Genomic DNA, 27,462 nt, shown 5'->3' with positions numbered 1-27,462 from the left:
CTTCGATCCAACTGAGCATCTTTGCCACAGAAAATTGCTTATCTAAGCATTATGACCATGTCCATCCCTTTATGATGACATGTTCCAATGGTTGCTTTAGTTAACACACCATGTCACAAAGTTCAAATCATCTCAGACTGGTTCTTGAACACAGGTGACTTCACTGTAATGACCCCCACAGTCCAAACCTCAGTCTAACAGAGCACATGTAATGTGCCATCCTGGCTGTATGGACCAAAATCTCTCAGAGATGTTTCCAGCACCTGTGCCATGCAGAAGGCAAAAGGCAGATCCAACCCAGGACTAGCAAGGTGTACCTAATAAAGTGTCCACTTAACGTATAATCAATTAGATCAACTACTGTACTCACTCCGTTTAAATATGGTGAAGTTGACAGTGCAGGTTTTCTGTTTCCACCCATGCAGATATAGAAACAGCAGAGAGCTATGGAGTTGTGCTATACTGTGTGTGCCGGGGGGGTGAGACCCGATCAGCTGTAACAGAAACCGCTGGCCACTTCTGCGTCACATTGTCAAATACCAAGCAAGAGGTTGGAGCGGTGTGTGTGTGTGTGTGTGTGTGTGTGTGTGTGTGTGTGTGTGTGTGTGTGTATGAAACGCGTGCAAACAAACCTCGTGGCTGCCGCAAAGTCGTCCGCTGAAATCCAGCAGGCTGTGGAGCCGCATGGCACAGCTCCAACTCCGGCTGCAGCTCAGACCCCCCCCCCCCCCCCCAAAGTGTCCCACCCGCACACGCAGCGAGTGCGTGATGGCAAGTAAGCAACACAAAGCGAGAAGTTGGAGCTGAAGGGAACTCACCTTTGAGACGGTCATAAGGGGCGAGATGTGGCGGCAGGTGGTAGTGTTTCCCCCGAGGGAAGAAGGCTCGAGCGGTGGAGCTGCTCCTGCTGGATGTGCTGGCTTTGCTGGTGGTGGAGGGGACTAGCCGGGGAGCAGGAACCAGTCGTGTTACATCACCGATTGCTGTGGCAGAGTGGTCACTTAAAAGTCATGACGCCCGCCTCAACCTTGAGAGTCCCCCGGAATTTAAAAAAAAGAAAACAACAACAACAACAATAACATAAATAAAATCTCACAGCCAAAACATTTTCTTTGCCCTTCAAACTGCAGCCACCATGAAAAAAAAAGAAAAGAGGAGGAGGAGGGTGGATGAGGAGAGATCACAGAGAGAGATGCGAGCACAGGACGCGACGATAGAGGAGGAAGAGGAGGGAGGAGGCTGGGAGGGGCGAGGAAATCCAGGTCGATCAGTGCAAAGATATATAAATATTATCATGATCACTGTGTAGACTGAAGGCCAAACAAGCGATGTTAAAATAACATTTTAACAGATTCAATCACACAAGAGCAGAGGAAGCATTAGCCCTGTTTCGTTTACATTAACCTGCTGCTCTTTATTCACCCACTGTAAAATCAAATAAAATCTTAATTACAGCAAGGGTGTCAAACATAGGGCCCGGGGAACAGAGTCGGCCCCTCGGAAACTCTAATCCGGCCCACTTCACGGCTTTGGAAAATGTGGGGGACATACATTTTTATCTTTTACTGTAGTTTCACAGGTTTTACACCTCACTACAGCATTCCTTTATCACGTAGGAAAACTGAGGCGTACTGTTGAAATTGCTCTCCTTTGTTTTATATTAATTTTAATATGCATTTATTTAATTTTAATTTTTAATTGCATTTTTAACCGGTCCAGCACACATAAGATCAAAATAATTTTGACATCCCTGATTTATAATCTGTCTGCTCTTGGTTGCATTTTCCTTTTATTATTATTATGCATAGCAGCTAAACAGCACCCTGTGTGTTCATCCCTAACTGCAGTTTACAGTTTGATTCATCAAAAAAATTAGAAAAACATATCGATAATGCACATTTATTTAAAGAGTCCATCACCATCAGTGTCACCTTTCAGCAGCCAGGTTATCATATGAATGAAGCTCAGTTCAGTATATTTGAGAGCATAAAAATAAACATGGGGTTTCTGCATAATCAGTTTAAGTTTACATTATGCTTAGTACTATTTTTTAATGAATTAGTTTTCTTATTGTTTGACAACCAAATCAAAACAATATGCTTTGGCCCTTGTTTACTCTCGTGTTTGGCTCCTGCTGAGTATCGCTGTATTTGCATAGATCCTTTATTTGTATGTGTGTGCGTGTGGTTTGTGTGTTTTCTGTCACCTTTTGTAATTTTACATAGATCATTTTGCTGATGTGGTGTGTGTGGGTGTGTGTGTGTAAAACTCATTGACATGCACACCTGAAACAGAGCGCCTGGTTTCTGTGTAGGCAAACCGTGCTGAGCGTGTCATGTACAGTGTTCTGTGTTACAGCTGGCAGGCAGCAGGGATCACACAGAGGAGCTGTCAATAAAAACTCACACATCAGTTTAGCCCCAGGGTCTGGAAGCGAGAGCAGCTGCTGAAATGTGGTCAGCACAGTGTGGTGATGTGTTGTTTTACTCTCAGTGAAGCATGATCCATATCACTGTGTTTGCATAGATCATATATGCTTTATGTTAAGTGTGTGTGTATGTGGACATTATATAAACTCTGCTTACAAACAGTTACATTGCACAGATGTTGATTATTGTAAGTTAATGTAAAAGCTAAACAATCTTTAAAGCCTAATGGTGAAAGAAATTGAAAGCCAGATCCGTTATAATTGCTTATATGGAAAATTTAAAGAAACAGAAAGAAAGAAAAAAGGGATGGATGCCATGTTGTGCGACAGGTCTGCCACACATTTTCATTTCAGGGTTTTTATTGCCCCCCAGCGGTGAAACTGCGCTATTACAAAAGCCTTATCAATCATAACCTTTACACATGTTAATTTTACAAAATGATTATATTATACAGAAAAAGATAATCTGTAAGTAAAAAATTAAATTCACAGAAAAAAATTAATTTTGGTAAATTTCTTTAACAGTCAGCGAGTAATGAATAAAAGTCATGAGTAATTCATGCTGCATGGCACCTCAGTCATGGCTTCATCTGCCTTAATTGGCTTACTTTTAACCAGCATGTGCTTCTTGTTGGTTAAAAGTTTTACATTTCCTGTTTTATAATTTGTTGTCCTTTGTTTCAGGAAAATCAGCCCTGACATGTGACTCTCTACATACTTCTCTGATGTACTGGGCGAAAGAATATTATACATATATATATATATATATATATATATATATATATATATACATACATATATATATATATATATATATATATATATATATACATATATATATATATATATATATATATATATATATATATATATATACATATATATATCAGAAATAACCTGCTGGCACCAATTTCTAATATTTCAAGCAACTGTTGTAGAGGCAGGAGTTTTAACATTTTAATAATCCTTGTGCATTGCTGTGAAAAAGCATTTGCCTCTTTCCTTCCTAAACTATGATTTAATGCACATGTGTCAAAGTCATGGCCCGCGGGCCACATCCGGCCCGGCGTACATTTATATCTGGCCCGCGAGATCATTTTATATAGATGTATTATTATTGTTATGCACGGCCCGGCGATGTGAGGCGCTAATAATAAACAAACTACAGATCCCATAATGCTGCGCTGCAGCCTCCATGCTGAACGCTAGGCTAACTGGGAACATTCCCGCATCAATCAAGACAAACTTCTGTTCACAATGGTGGAGAGAAAAGTTGATTCTGAAAGCAGAGCCTTTCAGCGCCAGTGGGTGACTGAATATATATTTACAGACATTGCCGGTAAACCCGTGTGTCTTATTAGTGGAGCTAATGTGGCTGTAATTAAGGATTTTAATTCAAGATGGCACTACGAGACAAAACGTAAGCTGAAAAACCTAAATGCAGAGCAGAAACTACAGAAAGTAGAAGTCTAAAGAAGAATCTGACATTTCAGCAGACTTTTTTCACCAGAGCAAAATCACAAAGTGAAGCTGTCGTGAAAGCAAGTTTTATTTTAGCAGAGGAGACAGCCAAATCAGCCTGGTACCACTCTGAAGAGCTGCATGATGAAGCTGTGCGACGTCTTGTGTCCAGAAAAAACGCAGATTTTGGCAAATGTGAGCCTGAGGAGAAATACGATTGCTGATCGGGTTTGTGAGATGGCCACTGATTTAAGAACACAGTTGTGTGAAAGAAGCAAAAACTTTATTGCATACTCTCTTGCTGTGGATGAAAGTACAGACATGATGGACATTGCACAGCTGGCCATCTTCATCCATGGAGAGGAAATATTGAACATTAAATCGATGCACGGGACAACGACAGGAAAAGAAAGTGTAACCGACATGAAACTGCCCTGGGACAAACTTGTTGGACTTACAACAGATGGAGCGCCGGTGTTGTGCGGTGAAAAAAGCGGACTAGTCGGCAGGATGCGAGTAAAGATGCAGGAGGAGAAATGTACCGGTGAGTTAACAGCATATCACTGCATCATACACCAGGAAAGGCTGTGTGGTAAAGTCCTAAAAATGGAGCATGTAATGATCACCGTAACGCAAACCGTAAATTTTATCTGAGCTAAAAGTTTAAATCACCGTCAATTTCAGACTTTTATGTGGGAAATAGATTCAGAGTTTGCCGACATTCCTTATCATACAGAGGTCCGTTGGCTGAGTTGGGATAAAAATTCTCAATAGAGTTTTTGAGCTCAGCAAGGAAATCTGTCAGTTCATGGACATGGCATGTATGATGCGGTGAAGGCATTTCAAGTGAAGCTGTCACAAATGCACCAGTGCAACCTGCCTCACTTTCCCTGTTGCCAAGTAATGTTGAACCAAGTCAGCGGACTTTGCTGAACTGCACCTGTGCAGATTCAGATGGAGCTGCAGTGTAATGATACACTCAAGGGAAAGTACGACACTGAATGGCCCGCACAGTTTATTAGTTCCATTCCTGAAGCAATGCCCAGCTCCGTTTACATGCGGCTCCAACCTTGTATATGCTTTCATTTATTTTTTCTGGGGTTTTTGGCAGCATGTTCATATTTCTAACTTGCATAATTTTGACAGGATATAGTTTTATAAAGAGCAAAATATTTAAAGTTAAAGTTTATTTTTTTAAGTTTATTTAATCTGGAATGATATTCCTGTCTGTTTTTATTCATATTTATGTTTAAAAAACATTGTTTTAGTGTGTTCAATAAATGTTTATCTTGTTTGGCCCGCGACCTAAAGTGTGCCTTGAGTTTTGGCCCCCTGTGCAATTGAGTTTGACACCCCTGATTTAATGTATTGAGGGGGAAGAATCCTAATCTAAGTGATTTCTTGATTTAGCAAGACTGACGGTAATCAGGCCCGAGTGTGGTTAGTGAAACTGAACTCAGCTTTCAAAGGTGTGAAAACAGGTGTGGGTCACTATCAGCCAAGGTTGTTGGCTGATAGTGAAAACATGGGCCTGTAGCTAAGGTCCCATTCTGTTTTCAACCATGGTTTAATAACATCAAGTGTGAACTTCTCCCACAAACGTCATCATAAACATGCGTCATGGTGGATTTATGTCAACAGGAGTGTGCCATTAAACTGAAGCTCGTTTATTAACGTTTCCAAGGTAACTGGAAATCCAAAAGATTTTCTGATGAAGCTGCTGATTTTCCTCAACCTAATTAAATGCAGTTATGACAAAGCATTATGTATCATTAAGAGAGTTTGGTGCTTTGTATGTATGGCATTAAACAAGAAGCGACTCCCTGATTCACTATCAGTACATGCACACATATCTGCGAGTAATTCATGCACTGCTACTGAGTTATGGGGTGTACTCAGTCACAGCACTGTATAAAGTACTGTGGATACTTTTTTCACGACTATGTTTATTAATAGTGTGCTTTATTATAATTTAGTTTGCAGTTTTCCCAAGCTTTCATTATCAATTTTACTCCAGTCACACACAGCCAGGCAGGATTTAAACTAAGCAACTAAACTCAGAAAGCATTTCATTTCAAAATATTATATTTGTATTTATTTTTATTCAACAAACATGGTGGTTCCTTCTTCCATGAATCAGGAGAACATGTTTGAAGCATCCAAGATGCATATTTTATAGTCCACCTGTAGTTTCAGCACGGCGCCCCCACATCATCCCATTGTTAAGCTGTTTCCATATCAGAAATCCTTCTGAACTCTCCTTCACATATTTTATCGATTCACAAGTTTTTTACCAAGGGAAATGAAAAGTGTTTAGCAGAAGACGCGTGAGGGTACAACAGTTTATTCTCAGTAAATATACGATGTCCCGCCATGCCTCCTTTTCAGGTTTTAGTGACAGACACTAATCATTTAGTGTTATTAATTTGGCATGAAAACATTCAGCGTGAACATTTTTTTTTTAAAACACTCGAATTTAAAAAAATTAAAAAAAAAAAAATCCTAACAGCCAGGTCTTATTATGGATTTAGTAAAATTTAATTTATCTACAATTATTCCTCCATACAGATAGATTCTTTATTCATTTCAATGTCGCTCTTAAAGTGATAAGTTACACAATATCATACAGAAGCTGGATGCCAGTACTGGACAAAAAGTTGCAAAAATATTTGTCTTTTTTGTCTCTTTACATCTTTTCCATCAGTGTTTTGCAGCATATTGCAGAGCAGTCAGTGAAATGGAACAACTGTGACGCTGAACTCGAACTGATCGGGGGGCGAAGTGCAGGTGACGCCAATGCTGCAGGTGCTTGTACTGGTGAGGGCAGCAGTGCAGGATGGGGAAAAATGAGAATGCATTGTGACACATTTTAAATCCGCTTCTGCAAATTCTCCAGATGTGTTAAAATTAACTTAAGGGTTTTTCTGTGATTAGGAACTATGTGACAGTACATTAGAAAAACAAAAAAAACTAATAAAATCCATCACAAACTGATGGTGAATGCAGCAGAGATGAATACACTGACATGTTTAAATCTCTCAGCTGTCGCTGAAAATTGAGTTTTTGGAAAGAACATCGTCATCTTGAACTAAAAATGTCCAAAAACTAACACATACATGTGTTGGGGTACAGAAGAAGACAGCATGGCAGCCTGGACGAGAAACTGCTTCCATATTTTAGTCCTACTCAGTTTCTCAGGTGCGTTTCTGCAGAGTCTTTTCTCTCCTTTTTCTCCTTTCACTGATTTTCTCTAGTCCTCATCTTCATCCTCCTCATCATCGTCGTCTGTCTGGTCTCTGGTGTCGAGGTCATCTTCATCTTCCACCTGCAAGGAAAGGGTCACAGTCTAACTAAAGCAGACAGACGAAACAGAACTGAGTGGTCCGCACTTACGTGTTTGCATCTATTCCTCTGTAACTATTAAATAATTACTCACTGCTAAAGCTACCACGACAGCTAACGAGCTTTAATGATACTTAGTCCAAGACTAGACACTAAAATCTTGCTGGGTTTCTTTTGTTTGTTTGTTTGTTTTTCAATGAAAAATAAGATGAATGACTAAAAAGAGTCAATTTCAACCCCTATAGGCCACAATCACACAGGCTTTGAGACCACCCAGCAGACACAGGTTACTGGAGACAACCTGTAGTCTCCAAACAGGTGGTGAGCGGTTGCTGCAGGTTGCTCACAGTTGATAGCGGGAAAAAAAAAAAACAAGAAAACAACAACAGGTGCATGAACGTAGTTTGTGTAACCTGCAAACACTCATGAATTACTTGCATGCAAACTATGGGCTACTGCAACCTGCTCGCAATGAAAATCAATCACAAGAAGACTGCAGCACCCTCTTTGCAGCCATTTTCACTTGGTGACAGCCGGAAACCACTAGCCAACCAGTCGGTGAATAGACATTTTAGTTACCGCTGTCTCGGCATGTGTGACTGAGGCTGTAGTCTGGTCGTTTTTATTTTGAATTCTCGCTAATCAGAATCAACTCACTGTTCATTTATTTGGATCAGACTGAATAATCTGGGGCAAGTTTAGATCAGACTACATACATACTACACGGGAATTAAAAAAACAAAACAAAAAAACCAAGGGACAGTTTGAAATTTTATACTTAATTCAACTTTTTTTCTCCAGCACTTTCAAATCCTCCATAACTGGCTATCTAATCAAAACTCTCACAACTGAAAAACATATTTAAGCTATTTTAAAAACTGCAATCAAATCAATTTTACACCAACTGTCATAGAGCCACATCAATATCATGAGATATGTCATAGTTTCAATAACAACACTGTGCTAATTTAATGTCTGTGATACAGGATATTAGAAACAAGCAGTGTTACCCTGATGTTTGTTCTGTTTTAAGATCGTCCTCTGGAGAATATTCATCAAAGTGCAAACTTGTGAAAGTCTCGTCACCAGGTGATGGATGAGGACCACAGAGGATTTCAAGATCACTGGATCCTCTCTTTGCAATTAGTTGGCTCATTGTCAGTTCAGCTTGAGACAATTTTCTTTTGGCATAAGAAGGCATAGGCATAAAGACTTCCAAGAGCCTACGGCTACCTGAGGGGACCTGGTGAACCAAACTCTGACCTGAGATCTCTGCTGGATGTTACTGGTCATCTTTCTCTCCTCTCACTCAAAACTTGTAAAGAAAATTCTCAACCTTACTGCTGGAGGTTGTTGGGGCTGCGTGTTTTACTAGCCTGAGAACAAAACTAGAGGTAAAAGGCTGAAACAGCAGCTCCACCTCATGTGGATGTTCATTTTCTCTGTGACACACATTTTCCTGTATGACAATACTAATGCAGGGAGGTAATCAGTCCCAAAATCTGCTGGGTGTCCCCACCGTTAACAAAATATTCCTAAAATTAACAAAAATATTCATATTATTTAAATGTGAGGCTATTAGATATTTCATAATTTCTACTGTTGAATTTTACTGGGCTGACCTAATTTCTTCCTTATGTTTGGATAAACGAGGCAGATTGGCAGTAAAAGTGAAAACTATACATTTTTTACTGGTGATTTTAGAAAATGCTAATAGCTTTTCTACCGTCTCTCCCAGCTCTTTGAGTCTCTTCTTCAGGCTGGTGATCTTCTGGTCTTGGTCTGCCAGCAACATCAGCAGGTCATCCTGCTCCTTCTTGGACTCCTGGACGTCAGTTTGCAGCTTCTCCTTCTCCGTCTGCAGGATGGCCACCGTGCTCGTAGTTGAATCCAGATGCTTCTCCAGCTCCGCCCGGCTCTCTGACAGGTTCTTTACCTCTGCCTGAGCCGCAGAGGGAGAGGAAGGAGACGGGAGAGAGAGAGATAATATATGAGAAGTCCAAGCTGCATGCAGTATAAAAACATTACGGTAAATGAGGGTCAAGAGATTTAGAGGATCACATAATCTCACACACCTTTAGTCTCTCCATCTCAGACGTCTGCGCTCCCAGCCTGCTCTCCAGTTCAGCCATCTTTGCAGCATCTAATGAGCTGTCACTAGAGGGGAGTGTGTCAGAGGACTGAGAGAAGCCAGAGAAAGGTTCATTAGTTTTAAACAACTTCAGCAAATCTATGTCAAATTGATCTTTTCATGATTTTTACCCCAACTTCAGCTCTTCTGAGCAGGTCTTGTCTCTCCATCTTCAGCTGGCCGATTTCTGTTGACTGGGACTGAACTTGACTTCTTAAAGCCTCCAGTTCCTGCAACAGAGCACACATTCAGCACAGGTACAAAATACTAACACCCAATCTGATTAATGCCTCCAGGTTAACTCTGGTGACATATGTAATTCTTATTGTGGGAGACATGAAAATAAGGTGATCCTAGTACAAAGTCTGTGTCCCCGAAGTCCATCCTGTCCTAAAACCACTAATACTCTACAGCAAGCTGTAGCGCTGCACTTCCTGAGAGGTTCTTTAGGCTTGAGTCACACCCTCTTGCATACATGTAAACATCATAAATCATCTTGAATATTTATGTCAATAAAATTGAAAATAAAATGGTACACTTAAAGATTTACCTCTCTGTTAGGCACAAGAGTAATTCGAACACTTATTTAGTGACAAAACAAGCATTTGCCTCATGCGCTTAACCTTTTGAAACATTTTTAGCAAACAGGGGGTTCAAAGGAAAAGCAGGGACAGGTGTGAAGTGATGAATCCCACCTGGAGCAGCTCTGTGTTGTCTGATCCTCCTGCTGGACCCTCTGCTGTCTGTGCAGCTCCTGATTTCTACAGTTACACAGAGTTAAAACATTATGCAGTCACTTTCACTCCAGATACAATATGTAACTGTGTGATTAACCCAAGCACAGACATGAAGCAGTTTTTAGAAGCTCCCATATCCAGATATGTTGGAAAGTTTAAACGTAAAGGTTTCTTTGTGTCTTTGGATTTGGTTTGCATGTTTATAGTTGCAGTAGTGTTTTCTGGTTGATCTTCGTCTTCTAATTTATTCTACAGGTGTGGTTTAAACATTATAATGATATAATAAGTGTTTATTCTAAAATAAGAGATAGAAAGCAGTGTGTCAGTCCAAATCAATTGATTAATCTCTGGTGGTTGTATAGAGTCCACATTGCTCCCCCGTGTGTCAGTCAGCTGTTTGGAGGACTGTTTTGCCTACAGTTGTTTTACACCAACAAACATCTCTCTGGAATCAGCCCCCAGAACAACAATGCCAGCACACACAGACTTAAAAAGAAAAGTAAAGAAAGATACTAACCAGGCTGCTGATGAGAGCATCTTTATCACCAAGTTGTGTTTGAAGTAGCGAGTGCTGTTTGCGGAGCTCCTCCACCTCTTCTCTGAGCTGGGTCAGCTCTTCTGTCTGCAGCCCGTTCACCTGAGAGCCGTCTCCCTGGCTGTTGGACTGACCCTGGTTCTCTTTAGCTGAAGTTAGAGCCCAAACACTCAGTTTAAGTGTTACATGTACACTAACAACTGCAATACTGATGCTGATGTTATCCCTAAATCTACAATCCTGAGCTGCTTTAAGACTCAATCACGCTGGAGGATAAATGGGATAGCAACATTCTTGTGAGTAGAAGGAGGGGGAAGCTTGGTGGTTTACTGGTGACTGCATTGAAATTTTTGCATTTAGCAACCAACTGCAAGTAGTTGCAGCAACTATCTGGCCATTGTGACCACTGTTAATCCAAAGGTTAAAGCAGTCTGTCTCCAAACAATCATGGCCTAATTTGGACTCACAGTAAACATTCTTAGACAAATTGACAAAGGTTTGGAAACAACTGTCATCTAATTTATGAAACAGACCACTTACTAACACTTTGCAATCAATTTGACTCTGTGCTCCAGTCAGTCTCTCTGCAATATGGGACAAGTCAGCTACATCAGAGCAGGGTAGGTGAGCCTATGTCATCCATCCACCCTCTTCAGCTTAACCAAGTAAGGGTCACAGGGGGAGTCTTTCCCAGGTACCTTAGGGCGACAGGAAGGGTACACTCTGTACGAGTCACCAGTCTGTCGCAGGGCTAACACAGAGAGACTCGCACACTCACATTCACACCTATGGGAAATTTATAATCACCAGTTAACCTAACCCCACTAACTGCATGTCTTTGGACCACTGGAGAAATCCAGAGTACCCAGAACCCAGCATGGGCATAATTTTGCAGTTAAATCGCCGTCCTGCAGCAGCTACATCACCATTTGTGAATAAACCTCTGAATTTCAGTCTCATATCTATGAGGTTCAGGCTGAACTCTGATTCTAAGTGACAGGCTAGAGATACTCAGCTTTTACTGACTTAATCACATCGCTGTGCTATAAAAAGACTGCATACAACTGCAAGCTTAACACCATGCAATCACAAACTGATAGCAGGCTGATTCTATCTTACTTCTATTTTATCATCGTCTTCACTCACTGAAGTGTCTCTGAGGACAGTGAAGGGTTGCTCACCTGGTACCTGTGTCTGAAGCACCCAATGTGAGCTACTTTGCTTTGATAGCAAAGAGTTTAGGCAGTTTATTTGGGTTTGTGTCTTTCATGGTTTTGTCTCTGTCATTTTGCCTAAGAAACCTTTACATTCGCTGTCATCCTTGTTAGTTTAGTGCAGATTGGAAACAGGAAAAATTGGCTACTATGTGATATAAGAACAGAAACCTACAAGTATCTCTTGAGGCGACTAATTTGCCTCACACTTGTTTAATGCCACACAAACTTGCACACAAGGAAATGTAAAAAACAGCATCATTTTTCTCCTGTAATAACTTTTTGGTTTTAAAAACAATTTCTCAATGACTTCTGAAAGTGATGCAAGCAATATGGAAGACTGTATTATAGGAATATAGCACAGATTTTAATCACAGGTATGACACTCACACGCTTGACAGCCTCACTGTGATGACAAGACTGCATGAAATCACGTCTCACGTCTGTTGTGTGCTAAGAAAGTGCTACAGAGTTCTAAAAGCACAAAATTTCACTTTAACATTTTGTTTATGAAACAAAGTAAATTGCTCCTATGAAACGTGGCTGTGTCCATGACGGTCTCGCACAATTTGATATAAAACAGCACCTGGGGATGTTGCTGCACATCCCTGTCGCTCTATTATTTGAGCAAGGAGGCAGTAAAAGCTTAATGTGCCCGCCGGAATGAGGTTGATAGGATTAAAATCGTGCATGTCAGTCCCTCATTTCTCATTCATTATGAGAAAATGTATTTTAAATGAACTAAATCTCTATATTTTATGTATCTAAAGTCACACCACACACACAGCCGATGAGGTGCACCCACCTAATTTCAGCTTGAGGATGTTGTACTGGTCTTTGTGCTGCTGGATCTGCGACTGCTGCTGGGTGATTGTAGCCTGCAGCTGTTCATTCTGGGAGGTCATGGATGCCACCTGCTCCTTCAGCTCCTGAAGCTGAGCGTCCTGAGGATCACGTGATCAAAATCAGTCCGTCAACAGGAGAGTACATCAAACTGAACAAACACAACATGTAACAAAATGAAAATGGTGTTATTTACCTGCTCTCTGATCAGCTCTTTATACTGAGTCACAATGTTGTCGTGCTGCTCTAATGTCTTCTTCACCTCCTCTTCCTTCTTCTCCTCCTCACTAGACTTGTGAACTGCTTTGGTTATCACTCCTGTGGAAAAGCAGGGAGAGGAACATAACTCGTTAGGCCCACAGAAACTCTGCAATAGTTCTCTTAAACTGTTCGTGTTAGGATGAATGTGATGGGACTGACCTTCAAGTTCTTTGACCAGCTTGGTAAACTCATGATCGAACAACATCTGCTCTGGAGACGGGAAGACGGGCTGGGGTTTCTGAGCCGCCCGCGAATACAGTTCATGTTTGGTGATGAAGCCCAGCTTCTCTACAAAGTTTTCCTTTCCGATCCGCTTCTCGATGAGCTGCTTTAGCTTCTCTCTGAAGAGAGCACAGTAGCTTTGTCACTATATTAAACAGATTTTTCTTCACGATTTTTCATATATAGAAGAGATGGAGTTTTAAATTGGTCAAATCAGTGGACAAAGACACCACATTTAAACAATGTACCTCTCATTTAAACACTATACAAATGATGGCTATATAGCAGCTGAAATGATGAAAATCTGATTTGTTAAATGCATGTAATCTGTATTTTTTAACTTATCACCATAATAATGTGTTTGCTTGTGTGGATACTGAGTATTGTTGTCATTCTGTCACCAAAAAAATTAGGTAAACCTAGTTAGAGCATGCACATGTTTGAGTGAGTGAAAGAGATTTACTTGGTATAGTTTTCCAGCGAGTTGTCGTTATAATAGATGCAGATGCCGAGAAGCAGCGCACACAGGCCCTGCACCAGCCTCTCGTCCTCCCCCAGGTTCTCTGAGATCTGAGCGGTCAGCTACAAGAGTCAGTGTCAAGGACTCATCCAAGTAAAGCTGCACATTTTAAGTAAGACTGAATGAGAGGTTTTAACCTAAACACAAAATCAAACTGAATGAAAAAAGAAAAAAGCATAATGAATAACTTGTTTACAAAGCATTAAGAACCCTATGAAGTAGTAAAACTGACAAAAGGATACAAAAGGAACATTTTCTTGATTGTGCAGAAAGTGTGTAACGGCAATCGGACAGTTGCTGATCCATGTACACAGCAGCATGAGGAGGCCCACCCTGGTCTGCACTTTACTGCCCTACAGAGAAAAACAACAAGACAGAAGAAGAGTCAACGTGTTTCTGTATAACTACAGTGGCACTTAGAAACACAAAAACACGATGCTACACGACAAAAAACACAGAAAAGAGAGTCAGACTGAATCCTCGTCACATTTAAACGTGACTGGGAATAGTTTACTGGTTGGATCCAGATTACTTAACCATATTAATGTATCTAGTAAGCAGCAATTTCATCAGAGCATGAGTGGAGTATAGATGTTAGCTCTAAAATGGTAAATTACATTAAAAAAGAAGCATCGGATTTGCTGGTACATAGCAACAATTACGTATCCCTATCAGTGTAAATGGCGAAGTTAAAACAATGCATGTCCTTTTCTGGTCAATAAAAATAAGGAAATGGTTAAAGTAATCCTTCAACACATGTCATACATCAGTGGTTAATGAGGTTATCATAAGGACAGTCAAAACAAAAACATTCAGATATTTAGACTGAGGTTAGATTTATCAGAGCAAGCAATCCTGTGATAATTACTACAAAAAATTTTAATAAAATAACTACATGATCAACATTAAAATCAGTTTGCAATCAATTATTTTCAAAGCAAAGTCTTATGAAACTGCAATGGAAACTTTATCCCATTTCCAGCTGTCAGCACATGCAAAGCAAACCCCGCTAAATGTGCTTTTCAGGATTTTTTTTTAATGACATAAATTATTTCATTATTATTAAAACAGCTTAAAGATCTTTAAAAGAGCTCAATGTGGATTTTTTTCCTTCTTTATAAAAAACGTCCCTCAAATGCGCACATTTATGGGAAACTGATGCCAGCGAGTGGATATGTCATCTGTATCACTGAAGGAAGACAGGATGATTTTCATGGAGTTGGAACATGAGATGATGAAAAACAACAGTGTGACGCGGTACGGAGATGAGCAAAAACCTGTTAAGTTTAAATTGTGGCTTAAGACTGCCAATCAACTGGTGCATTAACACTTAATGCGCGACATGCTTTTAAGAAAGGAGCTCTCTGAGTAAGCAGTGAAGGTGTGGATAAAAACTAATCAGCATTCAAAACTATAAAAACTTACAAAAATCACCTTTTCAGCTTTTGTCTCCAAATGTGACGCAATGCAAAATAAATAAAATGAAGAGGAAAACAAAAGAAAAGACAATGACCACCACAGGCGTCAACTGAGCACACATTGGCCTGGTCTCTACAAAGACGTCATATGTCTGTGTGGGGGGGGGCAGTGATGACCATTAACACTTGAGACATTGCTGAAATTGACTTATGTAAAGCTAATGCTGTGTGACACAGCTTCATAATAAAAAAAATGATCTTAGAGGAAACATTTCCACTTCTGTATCTCTTCCAGGAAACCACCAACACAACACATTACATCAAGGCACAGCTATCCAGTTACAACTGCCTAATGGGCTGCACTGCTGCCAGCCTGAGACTGTAAGTCAGAAGAGGTGTGGCTCGTATGAATGTGTGTTTTTAACACAAAGCTGCACACTGCATATGCCTGACACATTTCAGGGGGGAAAAAAAAGACATCTTCTTCACAAGTATGACCCACTGTCAGAGCTCTTAATTCTGTTCTAGACAATCGGTGACAAAAATCTGTTCGCTATCTAGAATCCAAATCACATATGCAGATTTTAGTAAACGATGGACGCCCCACACAACCAGTCGGCAACCAGTCGGCAACTACTGGCTGCTAGGGAAAAAGGTGTATTTCTCAATTGGTTGGCAAGTTGTTGCTGGGTGTTTCTGTGAAATTGTTTACTAAAGCATCATTACCACAATCCTTGAAAATAATCAGTTACCCCCCAGCCAGGACAACCCCCCCAAAAAAAGTCATAAAGAGGTATGAAGACTGATTTAGACTACTGCACAAAATCTATGTTGTAACCAGAAAACCATCTTAACCCTATGCTGCACTCTTCCACATCACTGAGTAGTTTGAGTACATCAGCTGCCTTGATCCGATGTGTAGTTACATTTCTCGGGAGGTGCACGTCAGCTTACATGGAAGGTTACAGTGTAGGTTTACAACGGGGTTTCCGGTTCGTAAGTTATGACATAGATTTTCTCCAGAAGTCTACATGATGAAGCATAACAGTCCTGTACTGATAACCTCCTTATAATTGCTTTGGTCACTAGCATGCCGCTGTAACTTGTCAGCAAGCAATTAGGTTAGTCGATGATGGCCTTCAAGCCTGAGTGACTGAAGCCTTAGCCACTTTACACTTGAGCACAATCCTGGATTTGTGGTTCCATCTCACCCACACTTATGAACAAGATCCTGAGATACTTGAATAACACTAAAATGGGAAAGCCAAGCTGCAGGAGTGCCCTCTACAGTTTTTAAACGGAGCTCCAGGGCCCACCAGACAGCACATGCTCATACCAGCTGCCTTAGTTGAACAGTTTTCACATGTTCGTCAGGCTGGATATCAAGTAATAGAGGTTGGATGCAAATGTCCGTCGCAGACACATAACAATGTGGCTCTTGCACAAACTACCTAACCACACTGAGGATTTTCATTAGTGATAATGAATCTGAAACATGAAATGATTTCACTTCCTCTTTTACAGGAGGTGACCGTCAAGCTCTTGGTAGGAAACTTGAGCACACCATCAAGGCTTAGAGGTTGTGAGTATCCAAAGACCAACCTCAGCCCTCAAGCAATAGCAGCTCAAAGTACATTTACCTTTATCAAGTTGTTTCACAACAGATAAGTACCAGCAGTAATTTGGAGCCTTTCAGCAGCATGAAGTTAGTTTTTAAATCTGTTTTGGTACCAAGGTTATGCTTTACAAGGCCTCTTTGATCCCATTATTTGGGATTTCCAGTTCAGAAATATCTGAACCCAAAGGAAGACATAAAAATCATACGCAGTCCTATAAATCATCTGCCAGTTTTGCTGTGCGCCATACAAAAATACAGGACAAAAAGCAGTGACAGTCACTCACTTGAACAGGAGAAGGCCCAAAAGTTGCTGCAGTACTCACTTCCTGAACAAACAGATAAGGGCTTGCAGCACAGCAAACAAAGTTCAAAGTTTAAAGTAGGTGTCAGGATGATAGCACCAGAGATAAACAATTAAAACAGCCAATGTGTCCCTTTTCTCTGAACCTCTTTCAGGTGTCCACTTGTGTACTTCCCCACAAGCCCCTGGTGAAAACACTGACAGCAACTACATCTTACAGGTGTATGAGGAGGAGTTCACTTGTGTGTCACCCTAATAAGGAAGCGCTGGGTCAAAGCTTTCAGTTAGGGACAAAGATCGGGTAGTAAAGAGTTATAAGGAAGCAAGATCCCCCAACAAGTGGGCCAACAAGACCCCTACTACAACTGCCAAGCCAAAAACATAACACAGACAGGTGCCACCCAAACACTCACACACAGATACACTTTACTCACCCGCCGGACGATCTTATCACCCTGCAAAACCACAATAATGTGACACTGTTCGCTTCACTGTGATCGACAATAGTGCTGTTTTAAGAAACCTATGGCAAACAGAGACACACAGCCTATCAGCACGCTCCTCTGTATCATCATTGCCCTACCTGGGACAGGATGTTGGTGCACTGCTGCAGCAGAGACACAGGGGGCTTGCCCAGGCTGGTGGCAAGCTGAACCCTCAGCAGCTGCTCTTTCTGGGTGAGGTTGTCCTGCAGGGCATGAGCTAAGGCCACAGCAGCACACCAGTTTGAAAGAGAGTCTGCTGAGAACAGGCCTCCACACAGCAGCTGTCCTGCAGAGATGGAATTGGCTGAAAGGCAGAAAAAAGTGAGCTATTAAGCACTTAAAACAGTGTGAACCATCTAAAAACACAGATCACGTGTTATTTATTTACAGGACCTGAAACTGTTACTGACCATCAATGGTGGAGGGCAGCAGTGTAGCAACTATCTCCCCCTGGCCTTTCTGGTTTTTATAGAGGAAACACTGAAAACAGTAAAGGACTGCACAGCGAAGCACAAATGGTTGTCTCTCGTTCACCATGGACATGAGCAGCACCACAATGGCTGGTCTGTGGGGACATGAAGAAGAGAGGTCACCGCAGGATTTAGATGGATAAAGGCGATTTAACAGGTGAGTCCACTGGTTGTGTTTTTACCTTGGTGGGTTTGACGGAGCGTTGACAGAAGCAAAATAGTCCTGGTTGACCTGAGAGCCTCTGATAACCTCTGAAACTGTGTTGATGGTCTGAAAGAAAGCATCCAAATCAAAGTCACGATCATTAATCTGCATAAGCTCACTGCTGAGCAACAAAAATTCTCTTTTTTCAGCTTTGTTACTCTAAGTATCATGACATGTCAAACCAGTTTCCATGTCTAAGTGTCTCCTGCGATGCACGAAGCTCCCATCTTTTTAATTTGATGCATTTTTTTTCCAATGTCAATCTGGACCTTTCTAGATTTTAATTAGCCCCATACACAGGCATGTCTTTAAGCTTTAGAAACTCCCAGTGTACCCTAAAGTCTCTGGGCTCACAGTATCCCAGACACAACATATAAATCACTGTCTGGCCGACCAAGATTTCAGTGTGGACATTGATCTTAGGATAATAACTATTTGTCAGCAAACAATTCAAGCCACACCACTGCTGTCCTCATTGTGGATGGGATCCTCCCAGCGCTCTTGTCCAAAGTCATTTTAATTTTTGGTTTTCTTCCTCCAATATGATTACATTTGTCTATCAATGAGTCACCCGCAGCCGCTCTACTTTACTGACCGACCCAAAACATAACATGTTTTTCAGGAGAATTTAAACCCTTGTCCTAAATGCAGCTGTGCTGATGCATGACATGAAGGAAAGTATTGGACCACACCTCTTACTGTCTGAGGTGGTAGTCTGTGCACGGGGTCCCCACAAGGAACAGTACTCGCCCCTTTCCTCTTCACCCTGTACACTGCGGACTTCAGTTATAACACGGACACTTGCTATCTCCAGAAGTTCTCAGACGACACCGCCATTGTGGGTCGGGTGTCGGAGGGAAATGAACTGGAATACAGGGGGTCATCAAATACTTCGTCAGCTGGTGCGAACAGAACCATCTTTGCATCAATGCCAGCAAGATGAAGGAGCTGGTGATTGACTTCAGCAAAAAGCCAGCCCCTATTACACCAGTGAACATCCAGGGTTTGGACATTGAAACGGTGGAGGAGTACAAATACCTGGGTGTTCACCTCAATAACAAACTGGACTGGTCCACAAACACAAATGCACTTTACAAAAGGGTCTAGAGTCATCTCCACCTGCTACGGCGGCTGAGATCCTTTGGGGTGAACAGGACACTCCTAAGGAAATTTTACGACACTGTGGTGGCGTCTGCTATTTTCTATGCTGTGGTCTGCTGGAGTGGTGGAATGGCAGAGAGGGACAGGGGGAAACGCAACAAACTGGTCAGGAGGGCCAGCTCTGTCCTTGATTCTCCGCTGAAGTCCATCGAGCAGGTTGGGGAGGAGAGGATGTTGTCTAAGCTAATAGCCATCACGGACAACACCTCCCACCCCCTACATGAGACTGTACGAGCACTGAGCAGCTCGTTCAGCAGTGGACTTTTACACCCACAGTGTGTGAAGGAGCGCTACCGCAGGTCATTCTTACCAGCAGCTGTCAGACTCTATAATGCAGCTTAACATTCTTCTGGTCATCTTACTCACTAGCTTGTTTGTTTACTGTACATTTTATACATGTCTCCGTACAATTTTTCTATACATATTCTGTACATTGTTACTTGTATATACGTGTATATACGAACTTCGGCTGCTTATGTTTATAGGACCACCTTGTGTCTTCCTTTTATATTTTATTTTCCCTTGCTGTAAGAGCTCTGTAACACCGAAATTTCTCATCCGTGGAATAATAAAGGTTTATTCTATTCTATTCTCTTTGAAGTGATGTGTTTAGGTTCCACTGCTGTATAAACCATACAAACATAAATGTTAGGACCTCACTGAATTTGAATGTGATACTGTAATCAGATGCCATCATCCCTCACGAATCCTCATGAACAGCCACACTGATAATTTCATTGGACTTGAAAGAATTTGGACTGTTTTAAACTCTTAGGCATGCCTCAGTACTTGTTTGCTGTGGGAACTAAAGAAGCTTTTGAACGCTTCAATGGCTAGTGGTCTCAGACTTAACGAGCGGGTTGTTGTGATTACCTCAGTGAGGATGTCTGCAGGAACACCAGTGGCCATGAGGATGGTGCACAGCTGCTGCAGTAGGCCACACTGGAACATGGACTTCTGACAGCTGGCTGTAGCTCCAGGAGAGTTCACTGGAGACACCATGACTCGCACCAGCTGGGATTACAACATTATTTAACAGTTATTAAAGAGTTTTAACAAATAGTATTCTGCTGTTTTTAATTAGTACTTAGATCAAGACAACAATTAGACATATTACCTGCAGCATGAGATGAAGGTTTGTGACCTTCTGTGCAGACCAACCAGAGTTATCGTCACCAACCTCGAACCAGGGCTTCATTCTCTGGATGTAGGAGCCTTCTTTAAAGAAGTTCTGGTTGGAGCTGTTGTTCTTTAGCAGGTTGAGGAGAAGAAGCAGACAATCCTCCACCACAATACCTGCACACAAGAAAGAGGACAGATGTCAGGATATATCACAAGCCAAAAAAAAAACAAAAAAACCACTGTGTTTAGAGAAAAGAAGTAGGATCGTATTGTTCAGTGACAATTCTGTGTAAAAATCCCTTTACCGCCATCGCTGCTGCCTTCTTCTGTGATGATATCTAGGAGGCGCTCAAACGCATTTTCAAATGCCACAATTTTCTGAATGGCAGCGTTGCTTTTAGTCAGCTGTTGAAGTAGCAACAAGCCCTGATGGTGGCAGAAAACAAAATGTCACAGACTCAAACAGACCTCTACTCAATGCTCAGTTTCAAAGGGGTTCAAATACAGTGTAATACAAAACGTAAGTGTGCTTACATCATTGCGAATTACTTCTCTGGAGTCTGCCAGCAGGTCCATCAATCTGGAAACACCTGTGCGAGTAAACAGAAACAAAAAATGTTGCTGGTAAAGCGATAAATTCCCGAAATGACGAAGTTCGATATAATGCAGAGAGAAGAAACTCACCCATGGGGCTGACCAGAATGATACCCTGGATCTGTGGACCCTGGTTCTTCAGCAGAGCAGTCAGCAGCTTCACTCCGGGCCACCGCACATGAAAGTCAAACTCCTAAAAATGCAGAAAAGCATCAGATGGGGGGTCACGAAAAATGTAACAATACAGAGTTTCTGCTGCTGGATCAAAAACCACTCTGTACCTCCAGCAGAGTGAGGAGCAGGGTTACGTGCTCAGGATCCTGGATGAACGTGTCTGTAAACTGGAGGCCGAGGTCGTCTGCCTGCTTCTGTGCGCTCTCATCTGTGAAGCGAGATTGAAAATGAGTCACCGTCTCAGGAGTCATCCATGTAGTGCGTGGACCCAGCTGGTTTGTTCATATAAATCAGCCTGAGCAACACAGCAGTGATGATCACATGTATAACTTCAATTACCAATGACGAGCGACTTTACAGGTACCATGAGAATGAGAGACGTGCTCAGGGTGACAAATGTAAACAAACCAGGATGACAAGAGAGGCTACACACAGGAGAGGACAGCAGGGTTACCGCCAAAGGAAGTGTATTCTAAGCCCACAGTGATAAACAGTTAATTAGGGATGGGTGCAGCACTTTAAAGCAAAGAACTGAAAATAAATGGATGCTTTTCCCAGCTAAGGATCCATTACCCGAGATTACAAAAAGAGTGTTCTTGTCTACTTTTAGTGGTATGACTTTATGCAGATAGCTATTGCCACAAACAGACTCGATAAAAGCTTCTACCCACAGGTCCTCATATATGCCTCCTGACTGAAAAACTGATGATTCACTTCCACTTTTAACTGTAGTAGAGCAGGTCGCTATATGCTGCTCTAACTCCATTTTGCACTATAATGTATGTATGTATATATATTTTTTTTTTTCCTCCATTTATATATTGTTATACATTTTAGATTTAAGCTGCTAAACTATTTTTCATTCTTCCTGCAACACTAACAATGGAGATCATTGATTAACATTAATTAACTGAGATAAAGTTATCTTAGTTAATTAATTAGTTAATATACATTAAATTTCAAGGTGGAGCGCCTGCAGATAATTTCCTTACTAGCCCTAATCTTTGGCTTTACTTAACACTTTAGCTTCTTGCAGTTTATTGTTTTGGTTTCCCTTGGTCTATCTTTACTAGTTTATTTTGTGTCGTTGCTCTAAACAAAGTTTTCAGCACCAGTTGGCTGTTGTGTTTAATGAAAATGCTCTGAAAAACCACAACGCATACTACCTAACAGCAGAAAGACACAGAGACAGGCTGCTGATGGCAATTAAAACCAAATCAGAGCTAAAAAGTAAATCACTACTGCCAGGTAGATAGAAATCTCTCTAGTTTTGCCATCATGTACAGTGCTTGTGGTAAAGCATAAGACTTTTTGGTCAAGGTGGACTAAACAAACAGTTAGTGTAGGTTTAGATGAAAATGGTGTCCGTGTTAACCCAAAGATCCAAATACAGACGTATCAGAGGAAAATAAAAACGCTTTCTAAAAAAAAATAATTTGGTATAATTAGTATTGGTATAACAACAACAACGACAGTGCAAAATTACTGAGGTATTAAAATGTGATTTTTTTTTTTTTGGGGGGGGGGGGGGGGGGGGGGGGCAGCCAGAAGATGGGGCGTAATGAAGCATTAGTGAAGCATTCTTGTCAACACCAAAGTGCCTTCCTGTTTATTTTCCGGTGCCCTCTAATTTTAGTGAAGTTAGTTATAACTAGTTAGCACTAAAGCTACTGCACAAAGGCACAGTTTGAGTACTGACCAGGCACAGACATATTCTTATGCTTCCCTGAGACAGGGAGAGGGGCTACTGCGTCTGCGAGTGCAGGGAGGAAGAGAAGTTCAACGCCTCACCCAAAAGCTAGCATTCATTCCAAGTCCAGCATCAGCTGACAGAGATTTGTTAACCCATGCCATGACAACACCATTTTCATTTATCAGCTTATTTTAATCTTTGCAGGGAATAAATTTAAAATGTGCTCTTTTTCAATAACCAAACAAAGGGGACTGTGTGATTCGTAAGTGCCGTTGGTGTTAGAGGGGTTGGCATCATGCACAGTCAAAGAGTTTTACCTTCTGATTCATCTGTAGGTTAAAACATGGAAGAGAAGAAAGAGACGAGAGTCTTTACATAAAGCAGTCATCATCAGTGTATAGAAGAAGGGAATGCAAACTGACAGCTTTCCATGTTTAACATGAACTGAACTCATTTACACATGCAAAACAAACATGAGTTTAAAGTCAGTTCAAACCATTTACAGAAGCCTCACAATAAGGAGGAATTCATTTCAATATAGTTAAAAACATCTTTAGATCAGAGGTTTTATCTTCCAGTTATGAATTCAAGTTAAATTACATATTTTTTAAGGATGTGGGGTGTAATACCTTGTTCTTCCTCCTCATCATTGCAGATGACGTTGTAAAGCGTATCCAAAGCATAGCCGAGGATTTCAGAGTCAGATCTGTTGCATTTGGGAGACAAACATTAGCATGTTTACTGAGCTGTAATCCACAAGCATTACAAGTATGAGTATGAACATACCTGTCAGTCTGTAGTATGTTAATCAAGTGATCCATTGCCTGTGTTCCAACTTCCATTCGATATTTCTAGAAAACATTTAAAAAATGCTCAAAGGATTGGTAATGCAACCAGAACCTAAAATAAAGGAATTTTAGTCAATATGCACAAAGAAAAGTTAGAAACATTCTGGATTTCTGTGGTATTTCTTATGAAGTACAGGAAACCTGCACATCCATCTGTGTAGCAGACCAGGACTAACACCCATGTGTGTTAACGTGAAACCCTGTGCCTCTTAAACCCCTTATTCAAGCTCGATAAACTCATTACTCATGGTTGACAGTGCAGCTAATGGCAAAACTGTCCATAAACAGAAGTGACTTGGAGGTCAGAGATGAGTTCATTTTAATCAGTAGAATGTGACAAACAAGACCTTTATCCAAGGCTACTGATGGCACGTTTATTGCAGTGAGACACAGCAGAAGACATGTGCAGACTGCTTTATGTACATGATGTTAGTGCAGTGATTTCAACTCAAAGTTTCACAGCTCTTCTCTTAAATAGTTTCACTAAAACCTTCAAGAAATTACAATTTTTCAAGGCAAGTTAGGATCCATTTAACTAGCAACTGACTGCATACAGCTTCAGGCCCTTTTAGTTCTCTACTTATACTTTACCTTGGAGAGGGACTTAAGAGCACGGACAGCATCTCTCCGATCTTCTAGGAGCGTGGAGGAGGCAACTCGATCGCACAGCTTCTGGATCTGTTAATGGACATATTATTTTTTAACTATTATTGCAATGCTTGCTGATAATTTCTGTAATTTTATGTCTCTGAAATTGAGAGAATGAGAGCTGTGGTTTCCAAGGCTCAAGGGTTCTGTGGTGGAGTTGTGAGGAGAAGAAGCAAAAAAACCCAAAACAAAACAAAATACTGTACATAATTACATTTAGCACACACAGACAGCTGACAAATTAAAGGAAAAAAAACACTAGTATTTCTGAACCCTTTCAAGTTTTGAAATCTTTTATTTTAATCCAACACCATCTGACAGCTTGTGTCTTAATGTGCACCTTGGTCACTTCAGTAAGATTTACGTATTACTTATGAAAAGGCGCAAGTGTGAATGCACAGTGTCTCCTGCATCTCAAGTTGCTTAGCTCTTATTACTAAGATGATGAGTCAACACATGTTTAATGCAAACTGCCATGAAATCAAAGTCAACTGTGACAGTGTGATAAAGTGTCTAAGTTGTCTGTCTAAAATGAGATCTGGCTGATTGCAAAGGCCACAGAAAATGACTTGCATCGCTCTAATACTCAAACCATTCAGCAATCCTTCATGTCACCCTGGAAGACACCACTCCCATCATGGGACGAAGGTCCCAACGCACCCCAAAAAAAGGCCCACAGGATGCACTTGTTGTAGGGAGGTTTACTGCTTTCATTTTCATACAGGGCCTATTCCAAAAGCAAAAGCAAAATGCAGTCTAAAAATGCACATTTTCCTGGAAAACTGACAAGTTTTACTGCAGCATGGGATGTCGACAAGTCAACAGTAAATTAATTTAACACCTCTGATCACAGAAAGAGCAGTAACAAGGTGGGGGAAAAAAACAGAATTTGACAAGGTTTCTGTTCAAGTGTTTTGTGCATTCTCAGGAGTGACAGCTTTCTCCCTGAGCAGTCACTATACAAAGATCTGATTATATGTGGCTGTCTGCTGCAATGTCAGCAATGTGTCAGGAGATTCCTGCATGGAACACTATGCATGGCTGCCATCAGCTGAAGTACAAAATATTCAGTTATTTTTTGGTGCTTTTAAACCAATTGATTAGCAGGCAATCAGTACTAAAGATAATAGTTCGCTGCCGCCCTACGTACACGACGAGGTCCATTTTTATGTTATACACTAGCTCATTTTACAAGATCACACCAATATGTTCAGTAGATTTACAGATTAAAGTTAATCAAAACAAAACTCTGACGTGTAAACAGCTGACAGTCTTAACGGGCTGGTCCTTGGTGTCCGTGTCTTTCATGGATTTCTCCATTCATTGTGGCTTCACAGCAGGTTACACACACTCCCACTGCTGCCTGACAGATTAGCCACCTTAGCTCATTAGCCCTCTAACTAGCTCGCTGTCAGTCATTCGCCAAGTGAAAGGTATCTTAGGTATCTTCACACATTCTCTTAGGTGTTTGTTATGTGACGGAGCAAAAAATAACTAGTTTAAAAACACAACTCTATCCCCCTGTTCTCAGTTTGTACGGCGCACAGCGGAGAAACGTAAGCTAGCCGCTGCTAGCCCAGCTGCTTTCCTACCGTCTCCGCTCCGGACGGCTGCGGCCCGGCTGCCTGCCCACTTATCACTCCTCTGAAGAAGTTCATCTCGGTGCCGTATTCAGAGCCTCTCTTTCTTCATAAAACAGCCCTCTGCCGCCTCTCACTGTGCTCAGTATAATAGACACGTAAGAGAGTACACAATGATATATTTTTTACACTGTGTACACTGACCTACCCCGGAACACTAACGTTTGGGCACTGCGCATGCTCGCAAACGTGGCGATACGTGGCTCAGCAGCAGACGACCAGCCGGTTATTTAAAGGGCAAGAAAACTAATGATTATGCTCTGTGATAGGCAATGCAGCGATAAAATAAACAATTATCAATTAAATCTATCATTAGAGGGTTAAAGTTTTTAACTCTCACACACTGTTCAAGTAAAATTTAACCCGTTCGACTGGAGTAAAATGTGTCATTTAGTGCCAAAAAACACAAAGAATACAAATATCTCTAAAAATGTATACTGTTGTACAGGAGCTACAATCCTTTATACACTGAGTTTGTTCTGAATTAAATTTGATCTGTAACTATCCAGGTGGATTTTAGATCATTGTGCTTTAGATCATTTAGATCATTAAGAGAAATTGTTGATTTCTCAACAATTGTAACAATATAATTGTAAACTTGAAACTGTAAACTGTTGTTTCTGTGTATATATAGTAGCGATTATGTATGATGCACATAAGGAAAAGAGGTCATACAGAAGTCAGAGGCTGCCTTGACAGATACAAGACGTGTATTAGGGCAGCATGGTGGCAGAGTGGTTAGCACTCCTTCCTCACAGCAAGTTCCTGCTTCAAATCCTGGCTGGGGTCTGTCTTTATGGAGTTCACATGTTTGACCTTCTCCAAAGTACAACGGTCCAAAAACAAACACATGTTAGGTTAACTGGTGATCAAAGAAGTATTAATTAATACTGAATTAATATATACAATTATAAATGGCAGTTAGGATGATTTTTTTAATTACACAGAAGTAGGTGTAATAAATACCAACTGTTTCAGTGTCAGTAACATTTCCACTTTCAGTTTATTATACTTGAATGATTATGACTGGACAGGATATGATATTTTAAAAAACAAATGTTGTAAAATCTTTAAAAAAAAAACCAAAAAAACCACTCTCCCTGCTCTCCAAAACATTGCGTAAGGACTGATCAGACATCTATTAATGTCAAATAGGCCATGTATACATTCTAAATAGAGGTGCAGTTCAAAATTTGTTGTAGACACTTATTATGAGGGACCATAATATGAAGGCATTTGGTTTGTATAGAGTCAACACAACCAGTACACATAATAAAACAAATAAAAAAACATAAACACATTTCATATACAAGATGTTGCAATAACTATACAAGCACGAGGTGAAAGCAGTCCATTGTTAAAACCTTGGCCTATAATATACAAAAAATACA

The 27,462-nt window shown here is 40.9% G+C and overlaps 2 protein-coding genes across 9 annotated transcripts in view; both read right to left on the bottom strand.

Moving 5' to 3' along the window:
- Positions 1-1,173, bottom strand: part of coro2aa (coronin 2Aa) — a 48,033-nt gene extending 46,860 nt beyond the window's left edge. For 2 of the 3 annotated variants that reach the window (XM_063476141.1, XM_063476142.1), the window contains exon 1: positions 819-1,172. Coding sequence is in view for 1 of the 3 variants with exons in the window: in XM_063476140.1 (XP_063332210.1) it covers positions 819-833 (15 nt within the window). In the remaining 2 variants the exon portion in view is untranslated. Of the gene's footprint in view, positions 1-818 lie in introns of all 3 variants that reach the window. The other variant, XM_063476140.1, reaches the window with a different exon arrangement.
- A 5,044-nt stretch (positions 1,174-6,217) lies between these two features.
- Positions 6,218-26,241, bottom strand: uso1 (USO1 vesicle transport factor). 6 transcript variants are annotated; one of them, XM_063476138.1, is made up of 26 exons: positions 26,024-26,241; positions 24,375-24,461; positions 23,722-23,786; positions 23,565-23,641; positions 23,253-23,264; positions 21,350-21,450; positions 21,159-21,261; positions 21,009-21,064; positions 20,780-20,900; positions 20,470-20,648; positions 20,226-20,366; positions 18,169-18,257; positions 17,927-18,081; positions 17,615-17,820; positions 17,466-17,486; positions 13,937-14,047; positions 13,638-13,756; positions 13,112-13,293; positions 12,888-13,009; positions 12,654-12,792; positions 10,617-10,783; positions 10,058-10,123; positions 9,494-9,592; positions 9,307-9,411; positions 8,958-9,173; positions 6,218-7,239 (listed from the first exon to the last, which is right to left on the bottom strand). In XM_063476138.1, the coding sequence occupies exons 1-26, from the start codon at positions 26,087-26,089 to the stop codon at positions 7,204-7,206; spliced, it is 2,841 nt and encodes a 946-aa protein (XP_063332208.1). In that variant the 5' UTR covers positions 26,090-26,241; the 3' UTR covers positions 6,218-7,203. The 6 variants fall into 6 exon arrangements, with proteins under 6 accessions (XP_063332208.1, XP_063332204.1, XP_063332206.1 ...); XM_063476134.1 differs by having other exon boundaries at positions 6,218-7,214; XM_063476136.1 differs by lacking the exon at positions 17,466-17,486 and having other exon boundaries at positions 6,218-7,214.
- Positions 26,242-27,462: the final 1,221 nt, after the last annotated feature.

Source organism: Pelmatolapia mariae, linkage group LG6 (assembly GCF_036321145.2).
Source record: "Pelmatolapia mariae isolate MD_Pm_ZW linkage group LG6, Pm_UMD_F_2, whole genome shotgun sequence".
Taxonomy (NCBI): domain Eukaryota; kingdom Metazoa; phylum Chordata; class Actinopteri; order Cichliformes; family Cichlidae; genus Pelmatolapia; species Pelmatolapia mariae.
Note: the sequence above shows the minus strand (reverse complement) of the source record. Positions and strands in the feature narration are given on the sequence as shown.